The 16,934-nt window shown below is 47.3% G+C and overlaps 2 protein-coding genes across 4 annotated transcripts; both read left to right on the top strand.

The window, feature by feature from the left end:
- Window positions 1-1,885: 1,885 nt before the first annotated feature.
- On the top strand, window positions 1,886-6,639 carry LOC135912527 (glutathione S-transferase Mu 4-like). 3 transcript variants are annotated; one of them, XM_065444984.1, is made up of 3 exons: window positions 1,886-2,015; window positions 3,571-3,850; window positions 5,794-6,639. In XM_065444984.1, the coding sequence occupies exons 2-3, from the start codon at window positions 3,585-3,587 to the stop codon at window positions 6,188-6,190; spliced, it is 663 nt and encodes a 220-aa protein (XP_065301056.1). In that variant the 5' UTR covers window positions 1,886-2,015; window positions 3,571-3,584; the 3' UTR covers window positions 6,191-6,639. The 3 variants fall into 3 exon arrangements, with proteins under 3 accessions (XP_065301056.1, XP_065301054.1, XP_065301055.1); XM_065444982.1 differs by having other exon boundaries at window positions 1,896-2,015; window positions 3,551-3,850; XM_065444983.1 differs by having other exon boundaries at window positions 1,897-2,015; window positions 3,576-3,850.
- A 3,486-nt stretch (window positions 6,640-10,125) lies between these two features.
- LOC135912533 (glutathione S-transferase Mu 2-like) lies at window positions 10,126-16,044 on the top strand. The gene is made up of 3 exons (XM_065444989.2): window positions 10,126-10,363; window positions 13,009-13,282; window positions 15,482-16,044. Exons 2-3 carry the CDS (start codon window positions 13,017-13,019, stop codon window positions 15,876-15,878), a joined length of 663 nt encoding a protein of 220 aa, XP_065301061.2. The 5' UTR covers window positions 10,126-10,363; window positions 13,009-13,016; the 3' UTR covers window positions 15,879-16,044.
- Window positions 16,045-16,934: the final 890 nt, after the last annotated feature.

Raw genomic sequence — 16,934 nt, 5'->3', positions numbered from 1 at the left:
GCGACGACCTGCGGCGAGGAGGACGCCGAGGGAGCGCCGGGGGGGCCGCGGGACCACGTCGACTGGTTGGGCTTAGAGGCTGGTTTGGGCGCCGCTGGAGCGAGGGGTGGGAAGTCACTGGTCGACTTGGAGGGCGGAGGCGGCGGAGGACGGCGCGCCGTTTGCTTCGGGGGTTGAGGGCGCTGCACGTAGCGGTGCTTACAGTTGGAACTATGCGTTGAGTGATTCCCGTTGCAAACGATGCAGCGGGGGGTGCAAGTCGGGGGCGAGCCCTCGAGCGGTGGGGGGTGAAAGTCGCCGCAACGACGGCACCTGTCTTGCTGTGGCTTGGGGCACACGTCGGTCCGGTGGCCAGTCGAGCGGCAGTTGAAACAGGCCTCCACCTTGTTGTGGAAAGGGAGGAGGCGAAGGTGGACTCCATGGTAGAAGATCCACCGGGGTAGTTTGGGGTCCGTGAGGGTGACCAAGATGTGGGGAGTCTTGCCCATACGGCGGGCACCCACAATAGAAAGTGCAGGATTGCTTGCCTGCAGATCGTCAAGGATGGCTTCATCTGTGAAGTCGTCGAAGGCGTGGTAGAGTATGCCCCGTAGGGCGTCGCCCGGTGGTGGGGCGTAGAGGTGGATGGCGATAGTGGTGCCGGACACCGTGAGGGAGGTGATGCGGAGGTAGGCTTGAGCGCGAGCCGATTCCGCGACGCTGAGCGTAAAGGTGTTGTTGACCGGGTGGATCCGCACCGTGTCGCGAGATGCGGGCGGGAGGTCTTGCAGGCTCGCTGCTTGCAGCAAGGCGGTGTACAAATGCCAAGGCTGGAGTTTGGTGAGGTCGACGGGGGTTTTGGGGCGGCCGACGAGGTGAATCGTGTCGGCCGGAAGGCGAGGGAGTGGAGCGTGACGGCGGGGCTGAGGAGGCGAAGCACTTGCCTGCTTCGATCGCGGCGATTTAGCTGCGTCGGCGGCGGCGAGGCGCAACGCTGCGCGGCGTTTCTCTTGGGCGCGGAGGCCTGGCGTCTGCCAGGAAGCATCCGAAAGTTCATCGGGGGTCACCTCTTGTCCTTGGACAGCGATCTCCATGGCGGTGGGTAGCCGGGAGATGGGCGACGAGGCGGCGGCGGGCGGCCGGGTGGTCGTCCCTTCGTCTGCGCGCTGGGGTGCTGGCGGCCGCACTCGAGCTAGGCCGGATAGGCCTAGGTCGGCGCACGGCGTGGTCAAGGGCTTCCCAAAACTCCTGGGCCACCCCGGGCGAGTATTGGTATACGACTGGTATCGATATGGTCCTGACGACTTGCTTCACCCACTCATGAAGAAACTGTCCGGATAGGGATAGAAGAACCGGCACGAGGGCCGAAAATTGGCGGATCCGACGTGAGGTGCGACTGCTCTCGACGCCGACGCTAGCGTCTCCTACTTACGGAAAAAAAAAACTTCGTCAAATTCTTCACCAGGTTTTAAACAGCACTGCTGCTGCAGCATTAAATGAGTTCACGGCAGACGGTAATGTTGGCGTCTGCTGATTTCATTGTTTTTTTTTTACAATGGGAAACAACGATGTTGACGAGACGTTTGTTCTTACAAAGCAACAAGGCGCTTCGCTGACAAGATAAAACGAGGCGGGGCGGAGGTGGAGGTGGCGGGGGAGTCACAGGTGTGGATTTTGAGGATACTTTCGAAGACCGGTCGGCGACAAGTACACCAATCGCACCCTCGACTATATGACATCGATACGGAAGTCTCCCTGACCGGAGCAGGACTCGGCTGGTCTCCTGAAAATACCGTGAAAATTTGGGGCGCAACTTATCGTCCGTTCGCGCCGCCTCCACGAGGAGGAACAGCTGTAGCACAGCAAGTCGTAAAGGAATTCGTCTCCACTCAACGCCCAGCGTATCTGTGCCGCCAGTGGACGACATCGCGTCAGCGTCTGTGGTCCTATCCGAAAGAGCAGAACAGTAGAAGCTTTTTTTCGCTATCTCTCAGACGTTCTGTGGGGGTACTCGTCTCCGACGGCCCGGGACAAACGTACGTACAGAAGCAACCTCTAGCTAACGCGGACGATTTCGTTGCGTTGTAATGCATAAATAGAAATAGCCCTTTCCGAACGCGTGTCGAACGAACATGTGGGCTAGCCTGCCTCCTCTGTCTTCGGACCGAAAAGATATGTCGTTTTTCTGTGTCCTACATAGGATTTGTCTTGCGCTGCAAGATTTTTGGCAAATTGCATTATTTTTCGTTCTTTCTTCCTTTGATTTGACTTTAGTTACGTCGCCTTAAGCACTTGAGTGACGTATTTTATTACCAGACATTTCAATAGCGCTTGGAGTGGCGTTGAGTGGGTTTGCGTCTAGGAAACGGTCCACCCGGGGCGAGGGTTTTCATTAAACCTTCAGTTGTAAGTCACCGCTCGTGTGTCCTGTTTCTTATCCTTCAGACCTGCGCGTTTCACGCTGCTTTCATTGTTAAACAACTTCCTTGCTTACCTGAGTGTCTAACCTCCATTTAACAAAAAAAAACACATAAGCCCAATAACTCCCATATCCAGTAAACCGATATGAAAATGTGTAATCTTATATAAAAACCTGCTTATCCCCTATGCCATATGGTATTGGATAAGACAGTTATGAGAAATGGAGTTTCTTTTTCAGTAGGGCTATTGGCATCTGATTGTTTCTGTATTATCTTATTGTTCTTGTTGTCTGTGTGTTCTACATTATTGTTTTAGATTTGTCCTGTTTGCTCTTTCTTTCCTCTTTCCTCCCCTCCTTCCTATTTTCCATTTCTGTGTTGCTTTCACCTCCCATCTGAAGAGCAGGCAGGCATTGTGCCCCTTCCTGCGCCGGTCGCCAGCCTGCTCCTCGCTTTCCCTTTCCTGTGAAATGCACACGAGTGTTCAAAGCAAATAATAATAATAATAATAATAATAATAATAATAATAATAATAATAATAATAATAATAATAATAATAATAATAATAATAATAATAATTGCCATCGGCATCGTCTCGTTCGAAGCAAGAACGTGGATTCGTCATAGAGAAAATATGACAGTAAATTGTAGAGTTTGCACACACAAATATTGTAAGCGCTTAATTCTCGTATCCTTTTTAGGTTAGAAAAAAGTGATACTTCCTAGGATAGAAATTACTATGTTAAATAAAACTATTTTCACGTTTTCGTTCGCTCCTTCCTTGCATAGTGCCGACATGTTTTTGGGATGGCTTTACGCTAATCTCTTTCTTTTTTTTCTACGGTTCGTTCGAAGCGCCGGTCTCTTAACTGTGTCTTGCTATAGCCGGCACACACGCACACGCACACACACGCACACACACGCACACACGCACACACACACACACACACACACACACACACACACACACACACACACCCACGCACGCACACACACGCGCGCACACACACGCACACGCACGCACACACACACACACACACACACGCACGCACACACACGCGCGCACACACACACACACACACACTCACACACACGCGCGCACACACACACACACACACACTCACACACACACACACTTCGTCACCCAACAGCATTTCTCGTTTCTTGGAAGCCCAGCGAGAGAGAATGACGCCCCTGCTCGCCTACTGGAACATACGCTCCCTGGGACAGCCCGCGCGCAACCTGCTCGTCTACAAGGGGGTCCCGTTCGAGGACAAGCGCTACCAGCACGGGCCGCCGCCCCAGTACAGCCGCGACGAGTGGCTGCGGGAGAAGTTCAGCCTGGGCTTTCCCTTCCCCAACATCCCGTACTACGTGGACGACGACGTCAAGATCACCCAGAGCGTCGCCATACTGCGCTACCTGGGACGGAAGCACGGCCTGGCCGGCAGGTGAGCAGCCGCTGTCTCTCTCTCTCTCTCTCTCTTCGTTCATGAAGCACTGAACGCGTCTGACGCGTCATTTCAGCAGAATGTAAAAAAAAAAGCTCGAGGCCCATTTGGGGGAAGTGGGTATATGTCAGAAGCGGTAAAAAGCTGGGCACAAGTATGCAAGTCTCTCATACGAAACTACACAGCAGTGAGTTGAGTGTCTCTCCTAATGCTAGCCCCTGGTCGTACCGTGGTACAAATGGCAATATACACGTTGAACTAAAGGTGGTGTCACGTTAAGAGAACATCAGTATTCTCTGCATGAGAATGAAGTCGAATAACAGTTAAAGAAAAAAAACAAGCAGTAATCAAACCGTTTCGTACTGGCGAAGTGTCCTTTCAAGACTCTGTTTGCGTTTATTTGGCAGATGAGGAAAAAAAATATGCTTCGCATAAAAGGAAGGCCGAAATTTTCCTTTCTGTATTTCACGCATATGTCGCGGTGCTCGTCCGTCAGTGTTCCGTCACCAATACCGAAGTATTTTGCCGCGCCTAAGCCGTTCTTGTGCCAAAGAAAAGTTAGAGCAAAACGTGTTAGGTCAATTCCTCGGCTTCTCTAGAACGCAGTGTACATTTTTCTTCTCGATAAGCAGTTGAGTGAACTTGAGCAGACGCTATATAAAATTATGAAAGGCTAAATCACGAGGGCCGAAAGCGCCCCTCGTGACGTCTTCCTTTTTTTCCCCCCCGATCTCTAAGCCTCACTTGCGCGAACGCTGCCCTTACGGTAATAAAGAAGTACAATTTACCGGTGCAGCTTAAGTTAGCATTCCTCCTTTGAGTCTCTTTGAAAGATCATCTGGGCAAAAAAGAAGTGTCATGAAACTCCTGCTACCGACTATGGCCTCAGTTCAAAAAACGGATCCATACGTGCCTGCAGTCTCAAAAAAAAAAAACAAAAAAAAGCGAACATGAACCTTTACTGACTGGACGACCAGGTAAAATGCATGGCCTGACGACTAACTGCATAGCTGCTCCAACTATCAATAAACATTTTTTGGTTAGAAACGCAGAGCAACAAAGCGCACAGATTAGAAAAAAAAAAGAGAAGTAAGGAGAAAGATCCGCTGTAAACGAAATAAATTAAGATACAAAGATCAAACATGAAACAAAGGCAACAATTTAACGAATTGAAATCTGCAGAGCAGGAAGCAGTGACACAAGAAAGGTAAAATTATACGGGCAAACTCTCAATAAAGGCTTGAAAGCCCGGGACAGTAACACACGAGAAAACCGAAAATAGAAGTACAAGAAATAGACGCGTTCAGAGAAAAAAAAATGCATTCAAGCAAAACGTCAGGAAACATGACGTATTTTCTTCAATGCATGTGCTTTTTTGTGTAAGTAGCGGGCGTCAGCCTCCTGCCGCGGGTTGGTGGGGACCAACCGCGGTAGCCGGCTGACGCCCTATGCGTATGTGTACCTATGCTTGTGTGTGTGTGTGTGTGTGTGTGTGTGTGTGTGTGTGTGTGTGTGTGTGTGTGTGTGTGTGTGTGTGTGTGTGTGTAAGTCCGTTCATTTGGTCAACGCGTGTAAGTGAAAAGACTCACCATATTTACTGGTTAGATTGTGGCAGATACCTCAGGCTGCAATTACACCGTGCCCAACTGCCGCCTAAAGCATGGTCGGGTCTATAGCGCACCTGCCATGAGGCTTTTTCAACTTTTCCTTGGAGAATGGGCTCCTTTCACTGTAGCAAGCTCGTATAATCGGCAATAGACGAATATTCCCAGAAATGGAGCATTATATTGTCAAACTAAGTATAGTTATACACGGAACATAACTGTTCGATTCGTATTTGAAGTTGCGCGTATTCGCCCCCCCCCCCCCCAATAACACGTAAAAGATGATATATGTATTACAAAATATCTGTGACGTATGCATGGTTTCCCTCCTCTGCTCAGGAATGACCAAGAGACCACGGAGCTGGACGTGCTCGAGCAGCAGGCACGTGACATGTTTCTCGCCATACCGTACCAGGCGGCAAACGTCCCTGGAGGCCAAGGAGGCCTCGAGTGGTACGCGGAGAACATGGGCTACGTGCTCGAACCGTGGGCCACGCACCTGAGCAACAGCACGTGGGCTCTTGGGGACAGGCTGACCTACGTCGACTTCATGCTCTACGAAGGGTTCGACTGGCACCGAGAGCTCAAGCCGCAGGCGCTAGACCGATACCCCCAGATCGCGGAGTACTTGCAGAGATTCGAGGAGCTTCCCAACATCAAGGAGTACTTCGCCTCGGACAAGTACAACAAGTGGCCCATTCTGGGGCCCATGCGGCCGTGGGGCAACAGGAAGTGAGATGTATATACTGTGGATGTAGGGGTGTGGGTCACCATAGCGGCGGCGCCTTGACCATTATGCTACCTTTCCTATCTACCTTAATGTCTATCTCAATGTCAACCGCTTTCGTGGCGTCCAGCCAGAAAAATAAATTAACTCGGCGAAAAAATAATAATTGAAAAGTTTAAATTCTGTGTTAGTGCTGGAAATATTATCCGATCAACTTGTGGTTCAAATAACTATGGGGGCACCTATGCAATTCTTACGATGCGTAAATGCGAGAGCATTACTTGTCACTGAGTTATGTCGTTTAGTTTAGTGCTGCTGCGTTAGTTCCAGAGTTTAACGTTGCTGCTTATGAAGTCGCTACAACGCAAGACGTCATCTGTCAGCTGAGTTTTATTTGCGGAGTTCTCATTAAAGTAGTGGTTCACGCACATTGTGCCGAGTGTTCTTTCTCGATGACACCACTTTTGAGCACGATGACACCACGTTGCCGAGCGATGACAGTACTTTTCCTAGCGGCACCGTGGTGTTGACACTACTTTTTACAGCGAAGCTCTATACCTCTTCCTTCCAAGGATACTTTCGTGTGGTTGTAAGCTAAAAGCTCCCCATACGTGGGCCGATCCCGAAGATTGTGCAATGCCGGGCACACCGACGGCGGAGGTGGAGCAGGCGTTAAACACTCCCAATACGTGTGCCGATCCCGAAGAGATAGTGCAATGCCAGGTCGACCCGCGGCGGAGGCGCAGTTCGCCATTAAAGGGCCCACATACAGAGCTTCACTGGTCATCCTTCTTCCCAGAGTGGAAGGGCACTGAGTTTTTTTTTTTTCATCAGTTTCCTAGGCGAACTCCACCTCGTGTTCTGGGGGGATGTCGTGGGTATTAGCGTCTGACATGTACCTGAAGCGCGTTGCATCTTATTCGTCGTCTTCAATGGGCTCCGGCGACGGCGTCTATATATATATATATATATATATATATATCAATCGCAGGCTCGAACTAATGAATCATTGTCGCAACGGTGACGCAGTGGATAGCACGCTCGGCTATTAGCGGCAGTTGTGGCGTTTGGGCGGAGGATCGAATTATCTGCATGGCCACTTTTTTTTTTTTTCAGTTAGGCGAAGATGAAATAATTTGTGCGCCGTTTTTCTGCGATGGCTTTATGGCGACAGAGGGTTCGCACAATGAGCGAAGTGATGCTCTCGCATTAATAAAGTTTTTGTGAGAAATACGAGCTCTCGGGTATACGAAATTATGACATATACAAAACTAAGCAAAATACAGTGTAGTTGTGCGCCGAATCTAATCTCGCGAGCAATTGACTTGGGACACGTTGAGTCGACTTCAATGTACCTTACCGGGGGTCACGAATGCGCGTGCTCCGGGGGCCACACATTGTTTACTTGCCGTACTCTATTTACAAAGATGATGTCACAGATTAAGGCGTAAAGGCTGACTAGTTGTTTGCTACAGCTTCCATTCATATTAGCAGCGCGAAATCGAATAAGACGCGCACCCAAGGACCCAAGCAAAATAAACGAAATATATACATTCCTGCGCGTTTTCATCGACTTTGCACTGCCGGTACGAATGAAACTTACAGAGATCAGCTTTGTGTCGTTCACTTATGCTATGGCTATGCATACGTACTGTGGTCACCTGGAACGGTTACCTGTTTCATAATAGAATTGCGTCAGACAGACCCCATGATTAATTGCCCTGCGCCAGCAACGACAGGAGGCGTGTCACGGAAGAGACGCTGACACCACTTTTTAAGCGAAGAAAGAACTAGAACGTCAGTGCTGAGCATTACAGGAGTTGACATCCTAATACTCGGTACGTGCGAAGTATTGACAAGACGGAATGTAGCAGCGGAATTAACGTTACAGAGGCACATTGTGATGATCCTGGAGGCTGCGTATAGTCAACTCGACACACTATAGCACGAAAGGAACGCGCGTGTTTCTCTGATTGATTGAGTGAGTGATCGATCGATTCTCCGATTGATTGCTTGCATCGTCTCAGAGTAATGCACGGGGACGTGCGAGACACCGTAGTGGAGGGCATCGAATTAATTTTCACCACACCGTGTTCAGTGTTTTATACTCGCAAGCACTTTGCATTTTCGCGCCTACCGGAAAGCGGCCCCCGCGACCAGTAATCGAACCCGCGGCCTTGCGTTTGGCAGCAAAAAACCGTAGCTGCTAAGCCTCCCACGACGGGTCAACTTCTCTTCTTTATGACGCGTCGTCTAGTTTGCATAGCAGTTCCCACAATTGTTGTGATAAAAAGGAGAGAGAGAAAAAAAAGAAAGCAAAGAAAAGGCAATATCTTCGACGTAACAGCACAGTGCTAGCCCGCCCTCTGTTGCCTTTCGGGTAACAGAGGGCGTACCCCCCCCCCCCCCATTCCCCCCCAAAATTTTACCTTCATGGTTTATAAGGTTCCCGCATCCGTATATGAGCGTCCTATTGAATTCGACAGATTCTTCAGCTCCCCTTTAATACTTAACAGAATAAAAAAATCAAAGTATATCAGTGACACTGCCTATATGCGATATATAGCGTTTTATAGGCGGCAATGTTTACAGCGTTAGGCATTTGGTCCGCGTGGTTGGAGGTCGGTGATGGTCGCCACCGTTAGAAAGGCGCCGATGCAAAGAGCACGTGGTCGCGCGCAACCGAGTAACCGAGGGCAATTGTTGCCGCAACTTACCGCTCTTCAATTGGGACGCACGCGCTGCCTCGCGGGTGCCTGATTTGGGGCGTCAGAAGGTTCGCTATCGCCTTCCCTGCCGGCGCTCTCGCCTCCCTGGAGACAAGGCCCATACGTGATGAATTGGCTCGTGTGTGTGGCCACCTACACTACCACTACAGAAGTGCTAGTTGACGGCTCTGTTTTCCTCTACGGAATCACGCAATGAAACAACAGACGCAACACAAACATACGAGCAGCAAACATACGCCTTCAAGCTCCTTCAACGGAGTGAACAGCTTGCTGAAAGCCTTCGGCTATTCGCTTGCATTGGCCATCATTGTTGACGGTTAATGCACAGTTTTTTTTTTCCCCGCTTGCTCTAAACCGAGGCTTTCTTTGCGCATACCTTCCGGGTTTGGCGTGGCTGTTGCTGCTGCCTGCAGCAGCATTGTCAGTCCGTATCTCAGCGGACATGCTTGCTGATATATATATATATATATATATATATATTTCTTTTTGCTATTGAAATTGCTTTTTGCAGTTTACACAAGGATGGCAAAGAGCCACGGTATAGCGGTAGAAAACGATATTCCTGAGCGTCGCTGTTCGCTTTTCTGGAGTGCTGCATAAATATGATTAAAAAGCCTGACAAATCGCAGGCCAACAAAAACCAATCCCTCGCATGCCAGTGCGACCCCCAACCCCTCAGTGGTATCCCAACTCCTCAATGCTTGCGCAATAAGCAATGGCAGTAACTAGCAGGTAACCTCTGAAGACATTTAATACATTTCACCTTGCTTCTTCTATACTGGAAATCTTTAGCAATTTCCGACGGAATATATCTCAGAATGAGACCAGCTACTACGTGAAAGGGTCAATGCACTGAAAAAAAAAATTATAGAAAGGGGCGGAAGTGAATGCAATTATTGATTGCACAGACACACGTATACGATTGATTTCATCACGCGTCGCTACTAAAAAGCACTCCGAAATCGATATTATAAACATGAGTGCACATCTTTCACTTAGCGCCGGTAATACCAAATATTTATAATACTCATTGTTCAGACTGATCTTTCACTTTTAGTATGTACACGAACGCGACGAGCACAAGTCCGGACGCAGCGAGATACGAGCACTCGGGGACGTGCGGCTTTAGTGCGGGTTATCGTCCGACCCCCCTGATATCCCTGCGGCGCGGAAACGCTGACCTGCGGTCGCCTCTCCACTCCGAGATTACGGCACGGAAATTTCAGGTACAACCTGCTTTTGTGTAGGCATTCGTCGCGGCGTGGAGACAGCAGCGGCGTTAACGAGCCATAAAGAAACATCGCGACCGGGCTTATACTGTGGGCGCACGCGCTACCCTGAGGTGACAATTACGCCCCTCTCACAGTCTACGGTGAGGTCCTCTGGCCTTTCACCGTAGGGTTGTTCTCGGCCACAGGCACCAAGTTCCCGCAGGAAGGGCTATCTCGGCTTGGTGAGTTAAGTGGAACGGCTTTAGTGATGATCTCGTTCGGGTGTTTAGTGTTTCGGTCACGTTAGTTTCTGCCTTCGTCCGTATATCTATCGTCGACATTGAATTTTGTCTTCCACTGAAAGAAAAAGGCGTTGACTTAGGGGCAGTTATCAGAGTCATTTGCCAGCCGAGCCTATTTTATGATCACATGTTTATTATTTTTGTCCCTCCGCCTAATGGCACAGGTTATCTGGCGGAGCAATGTATGTCTTAGAGAGGTTCAGTTACCACTTTCCATGTGTCAGCTGAACCCATTCTATGACAGTGCATATGTTAAGTTTCATCACTCAATTTAATTACGTGTTGCAGCCACACGTTTACTGATGCACCGACGTATCTTTTAGAGGGCGTCAGTTACCACTGTGCTTTGCCAGCCGAAAGCATTTTGTGATTGCATATCTAATGTTTTTATCAGTCCATCTAATGCTTTTCAACAGAAACGATAATTTAAATTGCTGGTTCGTGCTGCGTCGAAGAAGGCATTCTTTAAGCGCAGTCTGACGGATACTGGCATATGCAACTTTTCTGCGGTAATCGCAGCATTTCTCCCTTACTGCTTCACTGAGTTAACATTAACTAAACTGAGTGCTCCTTGTTTTTTGGCTCCAAAATATAAATCTATATATATATATATATATATATATATATATATATATATATATATATATATATATATATATATATATATATATATATATATATATATATATATATATATATATATATATATATATATATATATATATATATATATATATATATATATATATATATATATATATATATATATTAAGCAGTTATCTATTATCTACATAATTATAATTAGCGCAATATAGCTATTTTAAATCTATTATACAAGCATAAAATATATAATGAACATTTGATATACTCACACTATGTCGAGACTAAGTTTAACTTATTTTTCCCCTGCTGTCAACAAAGCTTTAGGACGCTTGCATCTCGTAAAAGCCAGAGCTCTTGCCTTTTTCTAGTAATGTGTTTCAGACCGTTGACGCCCACCTTATTATAGACTGCATTTTCTAAGATTTCGCGAAGGCCTTTGATTTTGTCTCGCAGGAATTACTTTTTGTACACTAAGCAACCATAACGTCGATACGGTGGTTTCAGAGTTGCTACTGTGGCCCTTGGTGTACTGCATAATTCTGTTCTAAGGCCATTATCGTTAGTAGTCTATGTTAACGACCTCTCTACTAAAATTACATACAATATCAAACTATTTGCTGAGTGTTGTTTATCAAACTGTCGCTAACTCTTCAGACAATGTAATACTGCAGGAAGATGTTGATCCCATCTATTCTTAGCAATGTTTGGCCCATGACGTTTGAAAGCGCGAACAAGGAAAGGCGAAAAAGCCGAGAATGTTCTTAATGCTCTGATTGGCTAGTGAAGTTCAACGTAAATTCAAAAGCAGGTTATATCTGTCACCATGCAATTAATCATAGCCTAGCACAATACGTTCTCAGTTCTACACCATTAAGATATAAAATGACATAACAGAAAAGCTAAAATATTTTTGCAATTTGCATATGGAGCATTTATCTAACAATTATACGCGCATTCTGGGGCTCTCACGACACAATTTCCCATCCGCTACTATCCCGACGAAATTATCCTCATGCGAAGCGTTAGCAAGGGCCTAAGCTCGAACATGCATGTTCCCTATGTGACTTCGGGCGTGCTTCCTTAATGAACATTATTGACTCCATCCAGAACGGCACCACCCGTTTCATTTTGTCCAATTATGCTCGTCATCTATGAATCTATGAAACTCACCCCAGGTTTACCTGATCTTGCATTACGACACAAGAGCTGCCCGTGTAAGTATTTCCCATAAGATACACTACACTTGTACATTACACTTATCAGGCAGCAAGTCTTACTTCGTGCAGATTGTATTTAGTCACGCGTTCACCATAAGCTGGACAGGCGATATACCACTTGAGCACACTTGCCTCAACTCGCTCATGAGGTCACCTCCCTGCCTCCGTCGCTGCTTTATCACTGACGGTACAAACTTTAACAAAGTGTGCCACAGCCATGCCATGCCATCTCGTCACTTCTTTCCTTAGTGACGTATTGGCCTTGACAGTATTGACAGCAATACATAAAAATATATAGTCAAAGTACTAGGTGTATTCATTGGAACCGATTGATGCTCTATTGAGCTTGAGGCTTGTAAGCTAGAGAGCTGCGCATTGCAGCACCCGGTACGCTTTAGAAACGTCGCCTTCTTATTGAGGATCCCTATTAATTGAAAACGAAAAGGAAAACAACGTGGAATAGACAAACTAATGAAGCAAAGTACACTGTAAATGATTAAACACTTCTAAACCGGAGAACTGAGATATCAACAATCAATTATTAACATTTTATTCCTTTCAGCGAATGACCTGACGAACGGAGTTTAGAATGGAAAGAGTGCGAACAGGAGGGAGGGGGGGGGGTTAATTCACGCTAGTTCTACCAATATGAATGCAACAGACAATGAAGCGAAGGGTAAGATAGGGAAAATTGACTGTTGTTTTTAATGAAATGTAGAAATAATAGGGAAACCGCCTTTCTTGTTTCTCATTTCAATCTAAAAGGAGAAGTCATGGCACCTGTGCTTGGCTACTGGGATACACGCGGATTGGCGCAGCCTATCCGAAACCTTCTCGTCTACAAGGGAATCGATTTCGTGGACAAGCGCTACAAACTCAATCCGGCGCCCGGCTACGGCCACGAGGAATGGCTCGAGGAGAAGTTCACGCTGGGACTCCGGTTCCCAAACCTGCCCTACTACATCGACGAGGATGTCAAGCTGACACAATCCTTGGCCATACTACGCTACCTCGGCAGAAAGCACGGCCTGGCCGCAAAGTGAGGGACCGACTGATCGAACGAGCCCGTACACTGGCAGTGTTGAGCAAATTTGCCAAGTTTAAGATTATTTAATCAAAAATCATTACAGTCTTTCAACGCAAGAAACATCGTGGAAGGCATGAAAAGAAAAATAGAGAACACACAAGTTCTGCGATTAAGCGTACCTCTGGTAGCATCGCCTCCAAGCCAACAAGGCAGAGAAGTTCTGTCTCGGAAGCTCCGTCTGAAACAAAGAAAGACGTACACCGACCAAGTAAAACTTATCAAAAGACAAAGCGTTTCGGTTTCCATATGGAAGCCTTGTTCACAATGGGGCGAAAAAGGTTGAAGTGCCTGTCTAAATAGCTTTTAGCATGTGGCGTAATACGGAGGGAGCGCTCCTTCGTTTCAATTGAGCGTGTGCTCTGTGGATTGTATCTCGGGAAACTCCAGGTACAGACGTGAATTCCAGTTCCTTTCCTGGCCGATTAGACTATAGATTTCATCCAGTTAATAGTGCGCGTAGTCATTGGTGCTTGCTCTGCCAAAGCATTTGAAACCCCCCTTCTCTCGTTTTGATGCTGGCGCATCCGCTGTTTAAAGTTGCCCGTCTCCCCTATGCTGACTCAATCGCAATCCGCACAGAGGACCTTGTAAACAACGCCAGGAAACGCTTCCTTCGCCAGCTTGTCCTTCTCACTAACGAATGCATGCCTCGGTTTGAGCACAGGAACGTGAGCCACCTCATCGTCATATTTATGCAGCACGCGTGATGAGGTCTCGCTTATCCCGGGCACGTAAGGAATGGAAGCGCGTTCCTTCGCACGGGAACTGCCAGCTTGGAAATGCTTGAACAAACGTTGCTTACGCCTTACGTTCTCAGGGTATCTCACCATGTTATAGATAGATAGATAGATAGATAGATAGATAGATAGATAGATAGATAGATAGATAGATAGATAGATAGATAGATAGATAGATAGATAGATAGATAGATAGATAGATAGATAGATAGACAGACAGACAGACAGACAGACAGACAGACAGACAGACAGACAGACAGACAGACAGACAGACAGACAGACAGACAGACAGACAGACAGACAGACAGACAGACAGACAGACAGACAGACAGACAGACAGACAGACAGACAGACAGACAGACAGACAGACAGACAGACAGACAGACAGACAGACAGACAGACAGACAGACAGACAGACAGACAGACAGACAGACAGACAGACAGACAGACAGACAGACAGACAGACAGACAGACAGACAGACAGACAGACAGACAGACAGACAGACAGACAGACAGACAGACAGACAGACAGACAGACAGACAGACAGACAGACAGACAGACAGACAGACAGACAGACAGACAGACAGACAGACAGACAGACAGACAGACAGACAGACAGACAGACAGACAGACAGACAGACAGACAGACAGACAGACAGACAGACAGACAGACAGACAGACAGACAGACAGACAGACAGACAGACAGACAGACAGACAGACAGACAGACAGACAGACAGACAGACAGACAGACAGACAGACAGACAGACAGACAGACAGACAGACAGACAGACAGACAGACAGACAGACAGACAGACAGACAGACAGACAGACAGACAGACAGACAGACAGACAGACAGACAGACAGACAGACAGACAGACAGACAGACAGACAGACAGACAGACAGACAGACAGACAGACAGACAGACAGACAGACAGACAGACAGACAGACAGACAGACAGACAGACAGACAGACAGACAGACAGACAGACAGACAGACAGACAGACAGACAGACAGACAGACAGACAGACAGATAGATAGATAGATAGATAGATAGATAGATAGATAGATAGATAGATAGATAGATAGATAGATAGATAGATAGATAGATAGATAGATAGATAGATAGATAGATAGATAGATAGATAGATAGATAGATAGATAGATAGATACCATGCACTAATCATTTCTAGCACACAATCAGGTATATATGTCACTGGGATTTAGCATGCAGGAAAATACCTAGAAGTATCATTATTATGTAGCGTATGCAGTGCACTAATTTTGCCACGATATATTCAGCGCTTATTGAAAAGGTACTGAAATCTTTTCAACTCGTATCTCTGCATGTGCCGTCGCTAACTGGCACCTTGTCCCTCTTTCTCTCTCCTTTGGGTCATCTGGACCGCAGGAACGACAAGGAGTTGGTCGAACTTGACGTCCTAGAGCAGCAGGCCAGGGACCTGGTTCTCATATTGGCCTACGAGGCGGTGCCCCAGCCCCGCTACCGGGAGGGCCTCAAGTCGTACGCCGAGAACGTCAAGGACATGCTCGAGCCGTGGTCCAGGCACCTGGCGTCCCGCAAATGGGCCCTGGGAGACAGGCTGATGTACGTCGACTTCGTGCTCTACGAAGGGCTCGACTGGCACCGCGAGTTCAAGCCCGAAGCACTGCCCAAATACCCGCCGCTCGTCGACTACCTGAGGAGATTCGAAGAGCTGCCCAACGTGAAGGAGCACTTCGCGTCGGGAAAGTACAAAAAGTGGCCCATCACGTGTCCCCGGAGGTCTTGGGGATACAGCAAGTGAAACAGTCTCGCTGTTCCGCTACGAGCATTATATCCCCTGCAGTAGTGGTGTTGACCTTTGTGTACGCTACTTGTTTTGTCCAGTTATCTCCAGCGGTGGCAAGCAAAAAAACCACGGGCACTGAGATTCGAATAAATCAAACCCTGGCGTACTTGGCTTCATTTCACTTCAATGTGTTTACTATTGCTACGCACCCAAGCTTTGGTGAACACACTACCACGTTTCATGGGATGTTCGATGTGCCTGCATGTTCCGTAAGCAATGCCTAGAGAACGATTTTTCTTCTCTCGTAGCGACTGCAGTGAATAAACTTGTGCATGCTCTTCCAGCCGGGGATTTGGTTATCTTTGTGAAAAGACAATATGTTTGGCTGAATACACTAAACCAATATTAATTTATTCTATAGCTGTGGCTACTCATTATAAAATAGAGAAAGTGTAAATTTACAACACCGAATTCCTTTTAACGGAGTCTGCAGCGCTTCGGAATGGTATCGCGCAACTTTGGCGCATTTCTTTGATGATTTCACGAATGCAGTGAAGTCATCGAGGCAGAGATTATTGATAGTTTAGGGGATAACTGTGCGCCTAAGCCGTCGACTGCTTATCATCAAAGGAATTACAACACTTGCATCATCACTGATTGCTTTGCTCGCTGAGCTTGCGTGATATAGGGCCACGACATGCCTTTATATTCCGCTTTGCACGTGCGTCTCAATAAATTGTTGCAAGTCAGCGCTCGTTTGTCTCCCATCTTCTTTAACCGTCCTTGTCTGGTTGTGCGCTTCAAGGTTTTAGTTTATTTCACTGATTCGTCATTTTTACATTCGCAGATGAAGTCGGCCCATCTCATTTTTTTCACACTTGGGTCACGCATATACTCGTAAAATACAGCCCATGTTTGCGCGCACTAACTTGCTTCGTAACTAACCACTGTTTCTTGCGTTTTATCATTGGAAGGAGCTGTCAAGCGATGAAGTTCACGAGGGTTGCAATGTGGGCTTGTTGGTAATGCATCTTCAAGGGGAGTACGGTGTTCAAGCGATGTTTTAACTGT

The sequence above is a fragment of the Dermacentor albipictus genome, chromosome 2, assembly GCF_038994185.2.
Source record: "Dermacentor albipictus isolate Rhodes 1998 colony chromosome 2, USDA_Dalb.pri_finalv2, whole genome shotgun sequence".
Classification (NCBI taxonomy): Eukaryota; Metazoa; Arthropoda; class Arachnida; order Ixodida; family Ixodidae; genus Dermacentor; species Dermacentor albipictus.
This window is presented reverse-complemented; position numbering and strand designations above follow the sequence as displayed.

Excerpts from the sequence above, each read along its gene's own strand:
- LOC135912527 (XM_065444984.1), top strand. The coding sequence starts at position 3,585 with ATGACGCCCCTGCTCGCCTACTGGAACATACGCTCCCTGGGACAGCCC. Across the intron at positions 3,851-5,793 it reads AAGCACGGCCTGGCCGGCAG|GAATGACCAAGAGACCACGG; the intron begins GTGAGCAGCCGC and ends TCCTCTGCTCAG.
- LOC135912533 (XM_065444989.2), top strand. The coding sequence starts at position 13,017 with ATGGCACCTGTGCTTGGCTACTGGGATACACGCGGATTGGCGCAGCCT. Across the intron at positions 13,283-15,481 it reads AAGCACGGCCTGGCCGCAAA|GAACGACAAGGAGTTGGTCG; the intron begins GTGAGGGACCGA and ends TCTGGACCGCAG.